Genomic DNA, 17,973 nt, shown 5'->3' on the forward strand with positions numbered 1-17,973 from the left:
GTGCAAGTTGGGCTACATTTGTATTTTCCCACACAGTAATTAGCCTGAGCTGGAAATCTGTATTTTAGCACCTCCTTGATGGCAGTTGTCTTTCCAGCTACAGGTCGGCTGACACTGCCAAGTTTCTGTGTATGTGTGAATCATAGTGAATTGCCGTAAAAAGCACATCTGGATTGGATGTACGCATATCCATGCATACAACAATGCTGCCCTTTGCTATGAAAATATAAACCCTTATGTTTACTTTCAGAGGATATTATGTGATAAATTCTTATGTACTATTTCTCGTGTAATTTGTTTTTTTTTTTGTCTATTTTCAACGTCAGCGCTTTGCAGAGTGCCACCAAGGAGCGTGGGATCGTTATCACCCGTTCCACATATCCAGGAAGTGGAAGATGGGCAGGACACTGGCTTGGTGATAACACTGCAGCTTGGGATCAGCTAGCTAAATCTGTTATTGGTATGTAGAAGGAAATGGATCTGTATTCAATTTACTGTGGGCAGTTATTGCTTTTCCTTCATCTACTTGCTTTTCGTATTCACGTGGTTTTAGCTGAAATGAGCACTTTAGTTCAGGAAACAGAATTCGTGGTCAATTCCTTTTTTACTTTGTCTTCTTTGCGTCTGCACCAGGTGCTGGGAGCTCTTTTATTCCCTTGGGAGCAGCCCCCTTCATGTCCTGTGTCCTGCCACTCATTTCTTTGTTTGCTCCTTACCAACCAGCTCCCATCTATTTCTGTAGCAGAAAAACATGACATATTAGGGAAATCATGGGGTTTGTGTCTGGTTTTTTTTTTTCTTTTCTTCTCATTCAGCATTACAGTATGTATTATCTATGTAACCATTAGCATACCAAAGTGTGTGTGTGGGAAAAACAGCTGGTAATGTTGAATTGTTTTTCCTTTCAGGTATGATGGAGTTCAGTCTCTTTGGAATATCTTATGTGAGCTAATGAATTATTACCTTACATTTAATCATCTTGATGCTGTACATGATTTTCTAGTATTCCAATCAGATAATTTTAAAAATTTCAGACAGGAGCCGATATCTGTGGCTTCTTCAAAGACTCCGAGTATGAGCTGTGTCTTCGCTGGATGCAGCTGGGCGCATTTTACCCATATTCGAGGAATCACAATCAGAAAGGAACAAGGGTGAGTCACAATTTTTTAACAGGGCCTTTGCAACACACATGTAGAGACCAGCCAGAACATCACACAAGCTGGCCTGCCTCAAAAAGCAAAGCGGACAAGAAAAGAACATGTCTGTCTCTTTATCAAATAAAAATTGTCTTTGTTTATACACTAGGTCTGCTGTATGCCTCCCCCTCCCCTGGGAGTTTTTATGCCCACAGAAGGGCTTCTCTGGGATTTGGAGCACTTGAAGGAAGCATGCCCTCAGTTTGCTTTGACAGAGTCAAACTCCTACCTATTTTTCCCTGTGTGCTATTTTTATTTAAATGCATTACACTGGCAAGACTGAAATAGAGCGCTTTTATGGCAAACGCACTTAAAGGAGCAAAACTGACCTTGGTGCTCTCAGCCCTAATTGTCCATAATTATACAACAAACGAGCAAATGGAACAGTGTAATAAGATTCTGGAGTAAGACGCGGCAATTTCCGTACTTTGCACATTTGCCACCATCAGATATTGTGTTTCTTTTAAGAGTAAAGGAAATAATAATTGCCTAAATGTAGGTCTGTGCTGGCTAAGGACTATATTGTAGAAAGCTGTAAAACAAGATAACTGGAAAAATAAAAAAAAAATGGAAACAGCACTTCTATTCCAGTTAAAGCTTCAGGTCTAGCAGAGTAGAGCTATTTATACGGCATATATCTAATGGATTAAAGTCTCCTTTTCAAAAACTGTGTGCTTTATCTTGCAGCGGCACACCTTTCGATAGGACTTTTAAAGCCTTTAAAAATGCAGATTCAGGGTTATCATGTTGCTTCCAGTCTCACCCAATTTGCCAAGGTATTGTTCAATACATTTAATAAAGATTGGAAGTGCTCCCTGACATCAGTCATTAGTGCTTCAGTCTCTTCTTGCAAGTCCCGAGTGCTGCCCTGCAGAAAAGAGGGATAATAAATTATGTACATTGGGATGTGTCATGCCTTCAGGACACTTTGCATCAAACATTTTTTAGAGTACTCCTCCCCAGGTTTTTCTCACCTTCCCTCTTTCTAGTTTCCCTCTCAGGGCTGACAGTGTCAGTTTTTAGTGTCACTTCTTACTCCTTAACTGAAGAATAAATAAATGAAGGTGTTCTAGTTCAGAGGAACTCCTTGGCTTTGTCTTGCTATGTTGATTTTTCTTTTTAAGCTTTTCTGAAGAAAACAATCCAGCTTGACTAACAATGACCTGTTCTGTTTCAGAGGCAAGATCCTGTTTCCTGGAACTCAACATTTGAGGAGATTTCCAGGAACGTGCTGAATATAAGATACACCCTGTTACCCTATCTCTACACATTAATGTATGATGCCCATGCCTATGGCAGCACTGTGATCCGCCCCATGCTCCATGAGTAAGTGCGATTCCTTTGCTCTACTTACCAGGAATTTCCACTAAAACTTCTGTCATTACGACCCTCCTAACAATAGAGTTTTCTCTTAGTTACAGCATTTTTTATTTAAGAAAAAAAAAAGCATGAGATTGAGAATATAAGCTTTCAGTATCAAGTCTCACTTGAACAGCACTAGTTCTCCATTTTTCATTATGCAAAATAGAACATTTTCTTCTCTAGGATTAATATTTAAATTTTAAAACTCACCTTTAACCTCTTTAGAGGCAAGGAATAAAATGCTGGGCATATGTAGAAAGAAAAAAACCAAATGTTGCAAAAAAAGCTGGATAAAAACTTTAAGCAAAAAAGAGAGAATTCTGCCACAAATCATGAAAGTTTTGCAGGGGGAAATGGTGCTTTTTTGTGCATGTCCAAGCCAAAATAGCAGTTTTTTTTTAAAAAAGTTATTAAACACATAGAGCCACCTTTGTTCCTTGTCAGGTGGGGCAGTACCTGCAAAACCTTTAACTTCTGCTGTGGAGTTAGATGTGGTCTAGTATCTACGTGCATGTCTTAGGTGAGGAACACTGAGTTGTTTGCATGTAATGACTTGGTTTTTTTTCAAAGCAACTGTCTAAGAAAAAAGTGGCACAAATTAGAAAGTGGTTCCCAGTCTGTCTACTACCTAATCTTATTTTTGCTAATACCGGCCAAGCACAATAGACCTTCTGAGTGTTGTGATCTAAATATACTGAAAAGCAAATGCAAAGAAATGGCAAAAAAAGAAAGCTAAGTAGTAGCTCTAAAAACCCTAATGAGTTTCACATTAGGATCTTTATGTATCCTGACAAGCGTTAATTGACTTATGAATTATTAACACTAGAATAAAGATGAGGAAATAGTAGATATTAGGAACAGTAGATTCAATTACTGACCAACATGTCTTAAAGAAGGAACACTTTGGAAAAGCTCAGCACCCAATGTCTAATCGTTATTCTATTGCCTTGCAGGTTTGTGGCAGACAGAACAACCTGGGAAATATATGAGCAGTTCCTCTGGGGACCTGCACTACTCATCAGCCCTGTGATGCAACAGGTACGTTTTTAAGCACTTAGGAAAATATTGAAGTCATTATAGCTAAACTTCACTTTTTGATTTAAAGTACCTAAAACATGTATGTTTAATTCCAGAATGCTGTAACAGTGCATGCTTACTTACCCAATGCCCGCTGGTATGATTACTACACAGTAAGTAATTTTAAAAATTATATTTCACGTGTCTTCTTCACGGTGCTGTTCAGACAGCATCAGGGTGTGCTGAGGTACTCTCTCCCTTTTTACAAACCTGCATTCAGTATCAGTTCTTAGCAATGTAACATCTACTTAGCTGGTAGAAAAATCCTTGATTCCTGTATAATAATGACACAGCCATAGTTAGGATAAATTAAAAGGTGAAATAATACCTTTAATTTTAAGTCCTTCTATTGACTTCTTTAAGCCCCAAATGATATACATAATGTCCTTGTAAGGAATGCTGGAACGGAGAAAGACAAAACAGGTTTAGCCACATCATCTTTCACAGAAAATAAGAAAATATTGGGTAATAGGAAGAGCAGGCATCAAAAATCACTTCATTAATCACAAGTTTGTATTTCACCTGACTGGCCCCTTTGGTTCAGCTGCTGTCACCTATGGTCAAGCCAGTCTTTTATGGATCCAGAATTTCAAGAGTTTCTCTTAAAAGCACAGGGTAGTTACTCCAGCAGTAACAACTACTAATTAATCTGTCTAGCAAAAAAATATCATTTCGCTCTAAACAATCCCTGTAAAGTGAGAGCAGTTCAGTAGAAAACTTTTTATTTTTTCGTACGTAGGATGAAGATATTGGCTTTAGGGGACAATTCAAACTTTTACCAGCTCCTTTGGAACGTATCAACCTGCATATCCGAGGCGGATACATCCTCGCTTGGCAAAGACCTGCTAATACAACTTTTTACAGGTAAGATGAACTGAAAATTCAAAATTTAGTTTTGCACAATTACATATAAATACTACCAGGCCTCAGAGAAACTACATGTATGATAGCACGGGAGCTTTATGGCTGGTTTTTCTTTTTGGTTTCCTCCTAATGGTCTCTTTTAAGTTTAATATTCTGGGCTTAGGAAGACGAGTATGGGAGATCAACTGAGTGGCATGCAATATTTTTTTAAATTTTCTAACATTTGATACATATGAAACGTGATTAGCTGAGGAAATTGAGGAAAAATTATTCTGTTTTCCCATAGCCGAAAAAACCCCATGGGACTCACTGTCGCTTTGAATGACACTCTGTTTGCAGACGGACAGCTTTATTGGGATGACGGGGTTCGCATTGGTATGTATGATGCTCCTTGCCTTCATCAAACCCTTTTTTTTGCTGTGAGGATGGTCAAACACTGCAACAAGTTGCCCAGAGAGGCTGCGGAGCCTCGACCCTTGGAGATATTCAAAGCCCAGATTAAACCAGACAAAACAAAACCCGAGGATATGAACTGAGGACAGATGAAACAAATTACAGCAGTCCTTGGAAAGCAAATAATGCTCTGTAGTTGACTTATGCCTTTTTTGTCTGGAGTTTTTAACAGTAATGGAGTTGTCAAAGTGGCAACTCCGTGCTGTAAGAAACTGCATCGTTTAGCTATTGCTTTGGAAAAGAAGTGCTGGTGGTTGCTTCTGCCTTAGAAGTCCTCAGTGCGGTGAGGGGTGTTTGAGGAGGAGCTTTAGGAGCAGATGGAAATGATGGACTCTGGCCAAAGCAATCACATTTCTGGAGGGCGTACCTGAACATGCCTTCAGAGAAAAAAATGAATTTCCTGATTTAAACCGCATAATGCTATGTTTTATAGAGTTACTATGTTGTATAAATGAAATTGTGCCCTGGACAAAAGGCAACACAGATAACAAAGACTTGTCCTCAAACCTATGGGAACCATAACCACGGATTAGGTGGGAAGCTTTAACTAATTTCCTCAACAGTACTAAATTTAAATCATCTTCAGATAAGAGATACTTAGATGTCATTGATCCTTTCCTTCCAGAGTGTATTACCCTTGTAATAACACTAAGCTATCACCCGACATTACTGCAAGCAATGCAGAAAATGGTTTTATTTTGCATGCGATGTGTAGGGAAGTTTGCAGGATGCTGTTAGTGTATTTTGAGGGGCTTCCCATACAGACACCACTGCCTGCTAGCACTGCAATTCGGAAATGATGGCTATGTTTATGGAAGTCTGATGATAAATGAAATTAGCATAGAGTACAAGGCGTATCTCACCAGGATGCCTGTGATCTGTTTTCAGTAGTGTAGACAGGCAAGAACCTACAATGCCCATGATTATCAGGGCTACTTGGAGTGCATTTAGTGCTGAATAATAGGATTGATAAAATATACAACAGTGATTTCTGTCATGGTTACGTGTAATTGAACAGTGAATAGAGGTGGATGTGGGAAACGAATCCCATGTCTTCTTCAGTGGGAAACATTTTTCTCTTGCTGGTCTTAACACCCTTGATCTTCCTAGCGCTGTTTGTTTGCCTTCTTTTGTATCTTACCTCTAAAAGGTTCTTATTTTGTCCTCATTTAAATAGCACACAGTCCTATAATGAAAGAATTTTCCGTCTAAAAGCATATGTCTTGGGGAAATATAGAAATTTTCTTTAGTTATGTATAGATAGACATAGCATATATTTGTGTATAGTATATGGACACAATTTTTAACTGAAATTTTGGTGTGTTAAATAAGGTAAATAGCAAATGCATTTTATTTTATTCCTTCTTTTTAACAGATGCATATGAAGATGGTGTATATCTGCTAACATCATTTACTGCTAATCAGGTAAGTAACGTTAGCTTACCTTTTTTGGAGTAATCACTAGATTATTCATAATGTCTAGATATCCCATCCTAACATTAAGTTGTGCTCATGATCTAATAGACTACAAGTAATATGATTAAACTGTCAAGAACAAATTTAAGAATGATTCTGAAGTTATTATAGTGTATTGTTAAATAGGATGTACACTTATGGCACTGTAATTTCTGATATAATTCTGAAAGTAGAAGTTTATTTTGTGTTTTCTAAAAAGTGTAAGCACATAGCAAAGCAGAACATCTGGAGCAGGTAGATGGGTCGGAACAGCCATGCCAGGAAAAGCAGCCCTTGCAGGTGAGAAGGGAGACGGAGGCTGCAAACAGGAAGCTTTAAGGGCAAAAGGCTTTGACCTTGGCTTAGAGCTACAGAGAAATACCTCTGCCCAGCAAAGAACTTGGGTTTCTTCTCAAGAATGGGCACCTAAAATTGCTCCTAATCCATTTTGCAAGTTCAGGGCCCTCCTTGCTGTTATCTGTCTTGTTGCTCAAGCTATGTTGCTGCTCCAAAGCATCTTTTATTAGTGTATTTGCCCACATTCACCGTAGAATGTATTTATTGTGTGCAATCTTAGTTCTGGACGGAAACAGCAGAATACACGGTCATTCACAACCAGAAAATAAATCACTCTAAAATGGCAATGAGGGGGAACAGGACCTGCCCTGTTCACGAGTCCTACTCGTGCCCTCCCATCGATGACAGACCAGATGTGTTTGTGCTTATGAGTTGTAAACCCGAGTCCCAGTTCTCCAGGCATCCTAGGACGTGTGCATTGACCCCATTCTATAGAAACATCTCAGCATCCCATAGGAGATGGTGCGTTTTGCTGCTGTGGCCTTACCAGTTTGCGAGAGCAGCCTGATGGGAGAGCTGAAAAAGCGGCTGAGTCCCAGCCACAGCTTTGCGCAGCAGCTGGTGCGGAGTCACTGCCTCGGTTCAGGATTTTTCTCTTTGTTCTTCAACACAGGAAAATCTGGCATGCATTCCTGGGTAACGAAGTCAATCAACAGGAGTGTTTAAGTACTGGTATTTCTAGGATGTTGGATTTCAATTTTTATCATAACTGGTTGAATATCTGGAATTAAATTAGACTGCAATTATATGGATTTTTGGTTTAAAAGAAATACTTTTTCTATTGTAATAGGAAACACACTTTGTTATTTCATTAGTTTTCCAGGGTGCCAGAATATCTTCTAATTTTACCCACACTATTCTTTCTTCTCATTTAATTCTGTCTTTGTAAAAAAATTGGATGTTGATTGCTAAGGAAGAGAAGTTTGGTTTGCTAATATTCTGTATTTCCAGCTGCAAGGACATTATAAAATGAATGCACCTTTTCCTGCTCTTACAAAAAGTTGGTAAAGAAAATCAACCACCAGCAAAAAATACTCACACTAAAAGTAATGCCTAAGCACTAAATATGCAGAATCATATCATAGCGCTTTTTTTCACGTGGGCTGTGAACCAGCAGGCACCATCTTTGGGCTACTTAACATGGCATTTGCTCTCTGGAGACCTACTGGAGCTGGGTACAGCCTAAAGAAACTGTGTGCCCATAATCTGCTTAAAAATCACAGCAGCTGGAAATGAGAGGACCTGTGAGTGCTGAGGGAGATGATAGGGGTGGAAGAAGTGTTCTGGGAGGGCATAAAGCAGGGAGAGCAGAGCCTGGAGCAGGCCTCATAGAAGCTAGCAGATGAGGCTGTGACCGCGGAGGAGGGGTTTGTCCATACAGCACTTGCTGCTCGCGTCAGGGGTTTAAGAGCATCTTGTCACTTCACTCCTCACATCTATCAGCCGAGCGGCAATTAAAGACGCAGCAGATCCCAGGATCTAGCCAGATTAACAATGTGGAAAAAACCGAAGCCTTCAACATTTGGAAAATAAATAACAACATAGAGGTATTTAAGAACAACGGCAACAAAAAATTAAATAGGAAGAGAGGAAAGCAAGTGAAAAGCTCAAGTGGACTTGTACCAGTCTAATGACAATCTTTGATGATAGGTTTTCTTTCCTTTTCCTTTCAGAATGTTTTAGATATCACAGTTTTGCATCATGGTTACACTGATCCAAACAACTTAATGTTTACTGAAATTAAAGTCCTGGGGGTGCCCACCAACGTTACGCAGGTGACCGTATTGCAGAATGGCGCGACAATCGCATCCTCTCACACCATGGACTACAATAACGCCAAGAAGGTGAGATGCCGTTGGCAGGGTAATGCCACCTTCAGAACTGCACACGTGCTCTTAAACCACTGGAGATTCAGCTCTCAGCTGTAATAATACCGTATTTAAAATATATTTCAGAAAGATAAATAAGCTACCATCAGGTAATCACTATATAATACGCTGTTTAATATATAGTAAATATTGTGCAGTAAGTGTGGTAAAGGTTTTAAGCATAGAAATTACTGTTGAGGAATGCAAACTGCTTCTCACAGTGGAAAGTGGTGGATTTTGGTTTGTGCTTGGTTTCCACTCTTCATAATAGCTTGCTTGCAACCTGTGAGATTTGAAGGAAGGAAAAGCAACTACAAGTATTTTCATAGTCTCTACATGACCCTGTTGTTGTCAGTCTTGTCCGACAACATTTTCATTTCCCAGCCGTTTGCCTACCACCATTTCTTATTCTGTCACGTCAGATTTCGGCTGTAGGCCGAAACTGCAGCACAGAGGTCCTACATGTACAAGTCAAATTCCACTTCTTCTAAAGTTCTCGGCATATCTTCCGGCAACTTCAGAGCACTGAGGTTTCCATCTGCATGGGTTGTGCCTATGCAGGGCATTACTCCCTCCCACCTGCCCCAGCAATAATTTGAAGCATTCCTAAAGGCAGCTGCACTTGATGTGTGTAACTGTAGAGCTGTTCGAGATGGCACTCCTATGGAGCACCTTTCAAATATGAACAGAACTGCTGAGGCGTTCAGTCTTGCCAGTTTTCCGACAGAAAGAGACTGCCTCACCTCTTCTGTTACTGGGATCTTGCCACCCTTCCTTTGAAATTCAGTATTCTGTTAAGTCTTAGTTCTTTCTCTCTTTCATGGAAAGCCAGAACCATGTAAGTTTTGTACCTAACCAAAAAGACGAGTTAGAATTGTAAAAGAGAATGGAAGTGTTCCATTCTGCTGTTGACTTTTGGATGGAAAAAAGGGGAATTCATATGCACAGTTGAATTACAGTATGTTCCAAGATTTGCTGCTTTTTTCAAAATGCCTTCATTTTTTTAAAAAAGTAACAGGAACCTCAGTTCTAAAAGGGCCTCTGAATGAAGGGAAGGGATCAGAGCCTCACGATCAGACTTCCCAAATCTATGCTGGTTAAACTATGTTTCTAGGAAGAAGAATAAATTCTTGTGAGCTAAAATGAGAAGCCACTTTCTCTATTGAACACAGAAAAGCAGTGGATCTTCAGGGCAGAGTTACTAATTGTTCGTTTTGTCTGTTTTATTCACAGCTCCTGACAATCACCAAGCTTCAGCTTGAATTGGGCAAAGACTACACCGTGCAATGGAGCTAAAATGCCTGCAAAGTAACATTGGCCACACCACTCAATCTTCTCATTGTTTTGAAACTACCTTTCAATTTTCAAAGTGCCTCTTTGTCATCTTTGAATACTTTTAACTATAAAAAAATACTAGTTACAGTCAGTTCATCTCAAGTTTATGTGTATAAAGCAGTCACGTTTCAGTATTGTTGAAGGCTAACTACGATGTCTCCATGGGATGCAAAATCTGTATTTTAAACAGTACGGCACTTCAGTGTAACTTTATCTTTCAAATCTGAGAACTGAATGTAAAACTCAGTGTTTTCTCAGAACTGAATTTCTGGCTGACTTCACGTGTGCCGAATTTTATAAAAAAGATACTGTTGGTGTTGTTACCTGCATGGATTTGGGGCCATAATTCTGCCTATATTTAACTTTCATCTCTATTTTAATTATGCCTATGCAAGTTACTACTACGAGGTATTTAAGGCCAGATGAAGTAAATGTTTTCTGATTACTGATTTAGCATGAAATGATGTTTCAAGTTGTTGATCTATAAAATACTAAGATACTTGCAAGTGAAGGGTTTTTTTGTATGATTTTTAGCCAGACATTTGTGTTCCCCAGTGTTTTCACCTGAAGTCGTAAAATTAGACCTGAAGTTTCAAGGTTAACTAATGAACGTTGGTCTCCGAGTGTTTATTTCACTGAAGGAAATGTTGTTCTATGTTTACTATAATAGTAATTCATGTTAAAGACTCTTTGTTTCCCAAGAGTGCAGCATATGATCTAAACAGATTGGTAAACCATGTTTACAATTAAATTTGATGGGAATAAACTGCTGTCAGAGGTAGTAGTAATCTCTAGTGACTGTGCTTAAGATCCATTTAAAGGATTCCTCTCTGCTTTAAAATTCTGTGGTAAAAACAGCTAAGTAGCCAACATCTCGGATGTGGATCAGTGTAATTATAGGGCTGAATGTATTGAAACTTCCCTGTAAAGAAATTGGCAATCCAGAGAAAATGATCATTTAGGACTGAAGTTACCATTTTGACAAATATTTTTGTCTGAAGGAACGAACCACGCCGTTTCTCCAGAGCGAGCGATGACCAGCTGTGTAAGTAAGCAGACACCAGGACACGTCCCATCGCTGCGGAGGGGAGGTGCAGGTTACCGAGCCTTCCACCCATTCTCTCTCACGTTGCGCCCTACCACTTTGTACCTACCTGACCGACGCGTGAAACAACAGGTACAGCCAAAGGCTTCCAAGAGCTTATCTTTATTATTAGTTTTATTTGGGGAACCTCATCGGTCAGTTTTCTCAGCTTTGAGAGGCTCAGCATGTCAGCTGAACTACCTGTGTTTCAGCCACAGGGGAAGGCTTTTACTGAGTCTCTAAGATAATAAATCATGAGGAATCGTGCCTTCAAACACGCATCGGCCACTTTCGGGAGATGGTCCCTGCTGTGTCTCTTCCATCCCGCATCCCTTCCTGCGGTTTGCACAAGCCCCTGCAGCCCAGCAGAGCCTGGCCCACAGCTCCCTTCCGAAATACCTGTGCAGCATCACTGTCCTTAGCTGGAGACCAAAGCAGCTACACGCTGAACTCGGGGGCATTTTTCTTTTTTGCAGGTCAATAGTAGCTCTTCGTGCAGCACTTCTCTTTGGGTCAGACACGAGCGCGTGTTGTGAAACATCTCCTGCTGCAGCACGTCCCGTTAACGTCCGTGGGCCGTGCTGAGTAGTGGGATAGTTTTCAACAGAATTAAGTGAGCGGCAGCAAACACACCACTTGTGTTGAGGACAGGATTTTTTGACTATAGCTCTCTGCGTAGTTTGAATTTCTAGCACTTACTTAAAAAAATTACCCGTAAAACAGCATCATACCACCTGGAGGTTTGATGCAATCCTGCTGCCCATTGCACCAGAAAATTCTCACTGAAGGCACGGTATCTACCCTGAAAGCCATAAAGTTCTGTTTTCAATATCCTTTTTCTGAGCTTTATTGGCTGCTCTCCTGGGAATTCTTAAAAAAACTAAATCCAAAGAAAACAGTACCTGAGGAAAGTCATAAATTTGTTTGGTATATTAAAATTTTCGGTTAAATTTTCCTGTATTAAAATACCAGAGTTACATTATGAATAGCATATTGTTGTAGGTTAGCCCCAGTAGGCAGCTAAATAGTGTCAAAGACCCAACAGACTGCTGGAAATGAGGAGGGCGTATTGCAAACACCACCCCGCATGTGTCCTGGTCTGAAACTGGTACTGAGTGTGGCCAGAGGCAGGATACTGGGGGAGAGCAGCTCTTGGCACTGAGCCGGTACCCGTTCTGCATCTGCGTCACTGTTTGGGTGGGTGAACAAAAGGAAAGCTCAATTCTTCGGGAGACGTCTTGCATTTTTAATTCCTTAACAAACTGGAAGTTTAACCTTGACCATTTTCAGCAGGGTTCTTCGTGTCATATATACAGCTGAAATCTGCCTCGGAGATGGATAGACATATATATATAGAGAGAGAGTGTGTATTTATACATAGGTATGTGTGTATATAAGAGCATTTTATATACATATATATACACACACTTAACTGTATATATGCATACACACATTTATTTATCTATCCATGATGTATATAGACCTAAACATAATATAAGGATACACATACTCGTATATATATGCATATATATCCACGTGTAAATACATGTGTTTTATTTCATCATTAATAAGTGGGGTTCCTCTTTACTGAGTCTATTTTAAAATTTTAATAATGTTCAGGTTTCAGGGGAACTACACCAGACAACAGCCAGATGCAAACAGGACCTTAGGAGTGTGCGTTTTTTTCCTTGAAAAAATGTTCAAGTTTTACACAGCCCATCCCAGAGCTGATCCAAACCTCATGGGAATCAACGAGTTCCTTTCTGTGGGCTTTGGATCGACTTCTGAAAGATTAGGTCTGTTTTTTAAAACCTGCGTCTCCTGCCCCTGGCATGGGTCCCGGCACGGGTACAGCTTCATTCACCAGAGCAAAAATGGCCTTTGAATCCGTTGTTGCAGACCAAAAACACAGGCTGGAGATTAAATCAAGGTCAAGTAACAGGTTAATGAACTTCATAAAACTGTCTCGCCTAGCTGTGTAATTAGGAGTTGTAATCAAACAAAAACTTCGGCATTCCAGTTGCTTTAACCTTGGCACGCAAAGAACTTGGGTAACGTAGCAGCGTACAGCAATTGCACTGAAAAGCTACTGGTGGTCGCGCAGGTCCCTCCAGTTTTGGCTAACACGCTTCTTCAAGACGAACAAATCCGTTATCGCTGTACAAGAGCAGCAGATACAGAAAAAATGCCCAGTGAATCCCCCGCCAGATGACAGCTTTTCAGGTACTAGCCGATAATCCCGACTGCTTTAAAGAATATAAAGTATTTCTTTATCCACATAACGAATGGTTAACATTGCAGTTATTTATCGCTGCACCAGTGAAGGTGCCGTACAAGCCCGAGCTGTGTTCCAGCTCCCCAAATTAGCCTGAGCGCAAGGCCACCGGCCAGCCAGCGCTGGGACTGCTAGAGGCCAGGTCCATAACTCCACCACAGATCGAGAAGAAATTACATTTCCAATGACAGGCAGCACGACCTTCAATACCTCGCAGTACAGAAGAATTTCCTATCCAATTATTTTTCATTCACCAGCCGGCCTGGCAACCAGCACGTCTGCCCCCGTGCACTGAGCCCACGCAGCCGACCCGAAGGAGAACGTGTTCTGACCAAACGCGGCATGTCGGCTTGCGAGGCCAAGGTGGGTTTTTTGGGTGAATTCCCACCTGGCCTCTGCTAAGAAAGCTCTGCTTTTGGTCTTAAAGAGAGAGAAAGCAGAAAAACTGCCAAACTGGGTTTTCATTTCACTCCTTTTCCTTCCTATTTCTCAAACAGCAAGTGTATCAGACCTCTCTGCAGGCTCCTGCACCATTTGGTAGTTTATCTTTGTATTTTAAAGAGGGTTACATGGCTGTAGCAATGTGTAGTAGTCAGATCTAATTACCTTTCTCGTGCCTGGAAAGTGGAAGGATCCAAGAATCCTTCAATAATACAACACATGAAGCGCCAGCCTGGAAATAGCCGGGAGCTTTCTTTCTAGCAACTGTAACGTGATGAGCACTATCGAGGTGACAGTTCTGTAAATTACATCCTTGCCAGATGAGTAGCTGGAGGACATTTTCAGAGGAACGCCCTGTAATAACCAGAGGGTGACTTGCCTTAAACAGATTCTGACTCCAAACCTATGGAAACAATAATGAAATACTGGTGTTTCCAGGATGCTTTTTGGTCCGAGCCCAGGTCTCCAGGCTGCAGGGATAATTCCTGCGGTATCACACCTGATCTTACTGCTGTCTGGGAAGATGACAGAAGATACAGATTTCAGCGGTGGGTTTGTTATAGCATTTGCTACGTAAATAGTGGATTTTGTAATATTTCTGGTTCTCACGGACGCTCTCATTTTTTGCCTTTTGGAAGATGCTGTGGTGCGATTGTCCTTCCTCCCGTCTCATACTGCGGCTGAAGGAGATTAGCAGCGTGCTGTTCACTACAAGATCTCCTCCCTTCTTTGCTTAGATCTTCCTCCACGAAACTCCTGCATTTTGAAAGAGCTCTTTCACTGCTAAAAAGAAGTGCCTGCTTATGGGAAAACCGCCACTAACTGGTGTGGGAAGGAAGTTTCAAAGAATCATCTCACGATTGTCTTCAGTGTGACTCCAAGGGATTTCCAAATGATGCACGCACTTACTCTGAAGGACTTATCTCAGGTACAATGTATAGGAGTGAGTGGATGGGCTGTCCTGAGGTGGAGTATTTCTGTTGAACAGGAGCAGATATCCTTGCACTAAAGAGACATTGATGGCCCCGAAATTACTATTCCACTAATGTAAAAGACAAAACCGTGTCACACTTGGCTGTGCTTGTTCTCATGAAGCTGCCACACGCGCGCAGTTAATTGGATTTTTTTCCTTGGAGCTTGGAAGTAGCAGCTGGATGGCAACATCTGGCACACGGTGGAAGCGTGGTCTGGCTTGTGAAAAGTCAGAGGTATTTCACCACTCCGGATAGCACGGGGAGGGTGAGAAGTCTTCAAATGTCTTCACTGCTCCGGTGCAAGGAGCTCACCTCTACCTCCCCTTCGGGACGAGGAGCTCTTTCTTGCTGACATTTTATTTATCTTGAGGTGGTGAGCAAATTAGCATGGTCATAGGTTTTAAAGCTTGTCCCCACTCCAGTGGTAGGCGCTATGACTAAAATTTTAATTCTATTTTATAAAAAATGCAAGGTTTTTTGGTGATGAACTTTTTGCCTTTTCTTTTGCTAAACCAGGAAATTTTGGTAGGAAGCTACACCGGTAATGAAGAGTTTGTACATTCCTCTCTACATTTGCTGAAAATACTAATCTCATAGTGTTCTGAGGATTAAGTCAAGCTTGATGGTGTTTTCACTGCTATTAGAAATATGAATATACTCCAATATGAGTTTTTGAATGATGATTAATTGAAACTGAAATGTTAAAAATTAATCTAGTGCAACATAACACTTCAAATTATCCTATGTGGGAAGGTTAAAAGTGTCTAAATACACATTTGGCATATGCTACCTATATATCTAATTCATAAGAGTGTGTATAAGTGTATACGCTTAAACACACACACACTATATATTCTTTAAATTATTAATATTTTAAATTCTATTATGTAAAATAAGGGTATTTTTACTTATTATGTGGTCATTCTCAAATTCAGAGTAATTTCAGTTGCATGTTTAATGCATATGAGGCATTATGCCCGTTATAATAATTATGTAATAAGCAATTTAGAAATGCTCCCTGACCAGTGGTTCCCTTTTAATAATCTCAGGAGACCTTTCAGGCGGATATAGTGCACCATTTACTCCCACTGATATAAACCCTATATTCAGGGTCAGGCCATAAAGCAGCTGATACTAATATATTCCAGCTATTTTTAAAAATTGAGACAATTTGCATTCAGCACTCGGTGCAGGAAAGGCAAATAAAAGTGACATTCAGGCGGGATGGCAAAAAGTATTTGCTAAAAACATTCTTTGCTATAAATTGCCTCTTAAAATACCATGGGGTTGGAGAAGAGCAAGAATCTGGTCTAGATGAGTCCCTCTGGGTCCGTGGCATGGGAAGAACTGTGCTGGAGGATCTACTGTGTAACACAGAAAATGTTCAACTTCTATGCTGATCTGAACATCCAAACCTGGGGCTCGTCAGGACACACCCTGGAGTTGGAATTAAAGCAGATGTGTGCAGGAGTTGATGCAAGAGCCTTCCAATTCCCTACATTTGTGGCTTGTTCCTGTACAAGATGTCACGAGGACAGCCGAATTCACTTTGAAAGAGCCAGTTAAAAAAATAACCTCGTATCTGCTTTTGATATTTGGATAAAAGTCTAGGACTGAGGAGTACAATCTGATGTTTTGAATCCAGAAGAGCTGCTGCCTAAAATTACAGAACTTTGATGGCCTGTGTTATTTCCTCATGAATACAAATGTAATGGAGAGTAACACACTGTGACTTGCAATTGTAACGTTTGAAATGAAGCCAGCAAATGGAAATTGGAGAGGGAGTTGGGCTCTTTCTCAATCCTGACCATTTTGCTTCGTTCATTTTGTTATTGCTTTCACTAATGTATTTAATTCTACTATTTTTTTTTTTTTTTTTAACAGATTCATGAGAAAATAAATAGCATTTCTTAACAATATTTACACTGTCACATATATAAATGTTATCTGTAAATGACACTTTCTGCCTCCTCTGAAAGGACCGCAGAACTCAGTACATTCATTTAAAATAACAGCTACAACATCTCTTGCCTCCTCTCCGTTGTCTCCTATTTGATCTACACAATTCCTCGCAACACCCCGACACCCATATCTTATCATTTGTGCTGGGACATTTGGATTAGAACAGACAGGAAAAAAAAAAAAAAAAAATAAAGCTCGGGACAATCTGTCCTGTTAGGAAACTTAGTTGGGTTTGCTGTTTAATGGTGACACTGGTACCCACCGCACTGGGATTAAGGCGCTCCGCTCCCTCCCCGTCACCACTTGCTGGGGACGAGCGATGCCGAGGAGGGACCCGGTCGGCATTAGCTGACCCAGACATTGCCAAAGGGTAAAGCTAACCACAGCCAGGTCAAGGGAAAGGTTTTCCTCCTGCGTTATTATCTCTAATAATATCTCCTTGGGTGATAATGTTATAACAACGTTCGCAAATCCTAGGAGAAATAGTAGCCCTCATTCAAATGATTTGCTAGCAACTTGCAGCCAGTTCAGAAGCCGCTTTTGATCCGCTCATATTTTTGCCATTTCTCGCGCCTCATCGCTGTGGTACAGGAAAGGGTGCGTGCCTGCGGCACTCCTGTTTTCTTCTGCCTCTTGGCTTAGGATGGTTTCTGGTTGTTGGCTTTGGATGGCAGCGGACTCTGAACTCCTCAAAGCCATGACTTAGGGCTGCAGAGTTGGATATTTTTCTGTCGCCTACCAACAATCAATTCTTTTAAAAAAGGAAAGCGATCTGTGGGTCACTCTACCCAGAGACCCTTGGCTCGTGAGCCATGGGAGAGCTTTCCCCTCTCCTCCTCCTCCGCCGTCTCACCCTTGCTACCTCTTCTTTCCAATTCCCGGTGGTCTCCCTCTCTCCCCCCGCCGCTGTAGAGACCGAGGGGGTGAAACGCCGGCTCAGCAGTTGCCTCACGTTTGGATTCACCGGGCAGCCCCGTCCTCGGGTGGGCAGCAGCCCCGGCGTCCGCAGGCTGAAGGCTTTCTTACAGCAGGGCATCAGTCCAAGGTCTTCCTGAGATCTCAGAATGATCCGTTTCCCTCGCATTAAATAATGAATGAAAAGAAAATAGAATTTCCTGCACTGCAAATACAAGCTCTCAGATTAATTTGTTGCTATCCAATATTCCCGGATTCATTTTCCGTTGCAGCAGGCAGTGACGCTCAGGAAGCATGTTTTGTTATTTTTCATACCAGGCAGCTCTTGCTTCCTCTACAAGTTTCCATCTGATTT

The 17,973-nt window shown here is 41.0% G+C and overlaps 1 protein-coding gene across 1 annotated transcript in view; it reads left to right on the plus strand.

Annotated features, from left to right (window-relative positions):
- SI (sucrase-isomaltase) overlaps positions 1 to 9,928 on the plus strand; it is a 53,157-nt gene extending 43,229 nt beyond the window's left edge. Inside the window, exons 37-47 of the mRNA XM_049802382.1 lie at positions 327 to 460; positions 909 to 943; positions 1,035 to 1,151; positions 2,374 to 2,522; positions 3,512 to 3,596; positions 3,692 to 3,748; positions 4,375 to 4,499; positions 4,786 to 4,874; positions 6,328 to 6,377; positions 8,438 to 8,608; positions 9,866 to 9,928. Coding sequence (XP_049658339.1) covers positions 327 to 460; positions 909 to 943; positions 1,035 to 1,151; positions 2,374 to 2,522; positions 3,512 to 3,596; positions 3,692 to 3,748; positions 4,375 to 4,499; positions 4,786 to 4,874; positions 6,328 to 6,377; positions 8,438 to 8,608; positions 9,866 to 9,928 — 1,075 coding nt within the window. The remainder of the gene's footprint in view (positions 1 to 326; positions 461 to 908; positions 944 to 1,034; positions 1,152 to 2,373; positions 2,523 to 3,511; positions 3,597 to 3,691; positions 3,749 to 4,374; positions 4,500 to 4,785; positions 4,875 to 6,327; positions 6,378 to 8,437; positions 8,609 to 9,865) is intronic.
- Positions 9,929 to 17,973: the final 8,045 nt, after the last annotated feature.

Source organism: Accipiter gentilis, chromosome 6 (genome assembly GCF_929443795.1).
Source record: "Accipiter gentilis chromosome 6, bAccGen1.1, whole genome shotgun sequence".
Classification (NCBI taxonomy): Eukaryota; Metazoa; Chordata; class Aves; order Accipitriformes; family Accipitridae; genus Astur; species Astur gentilis.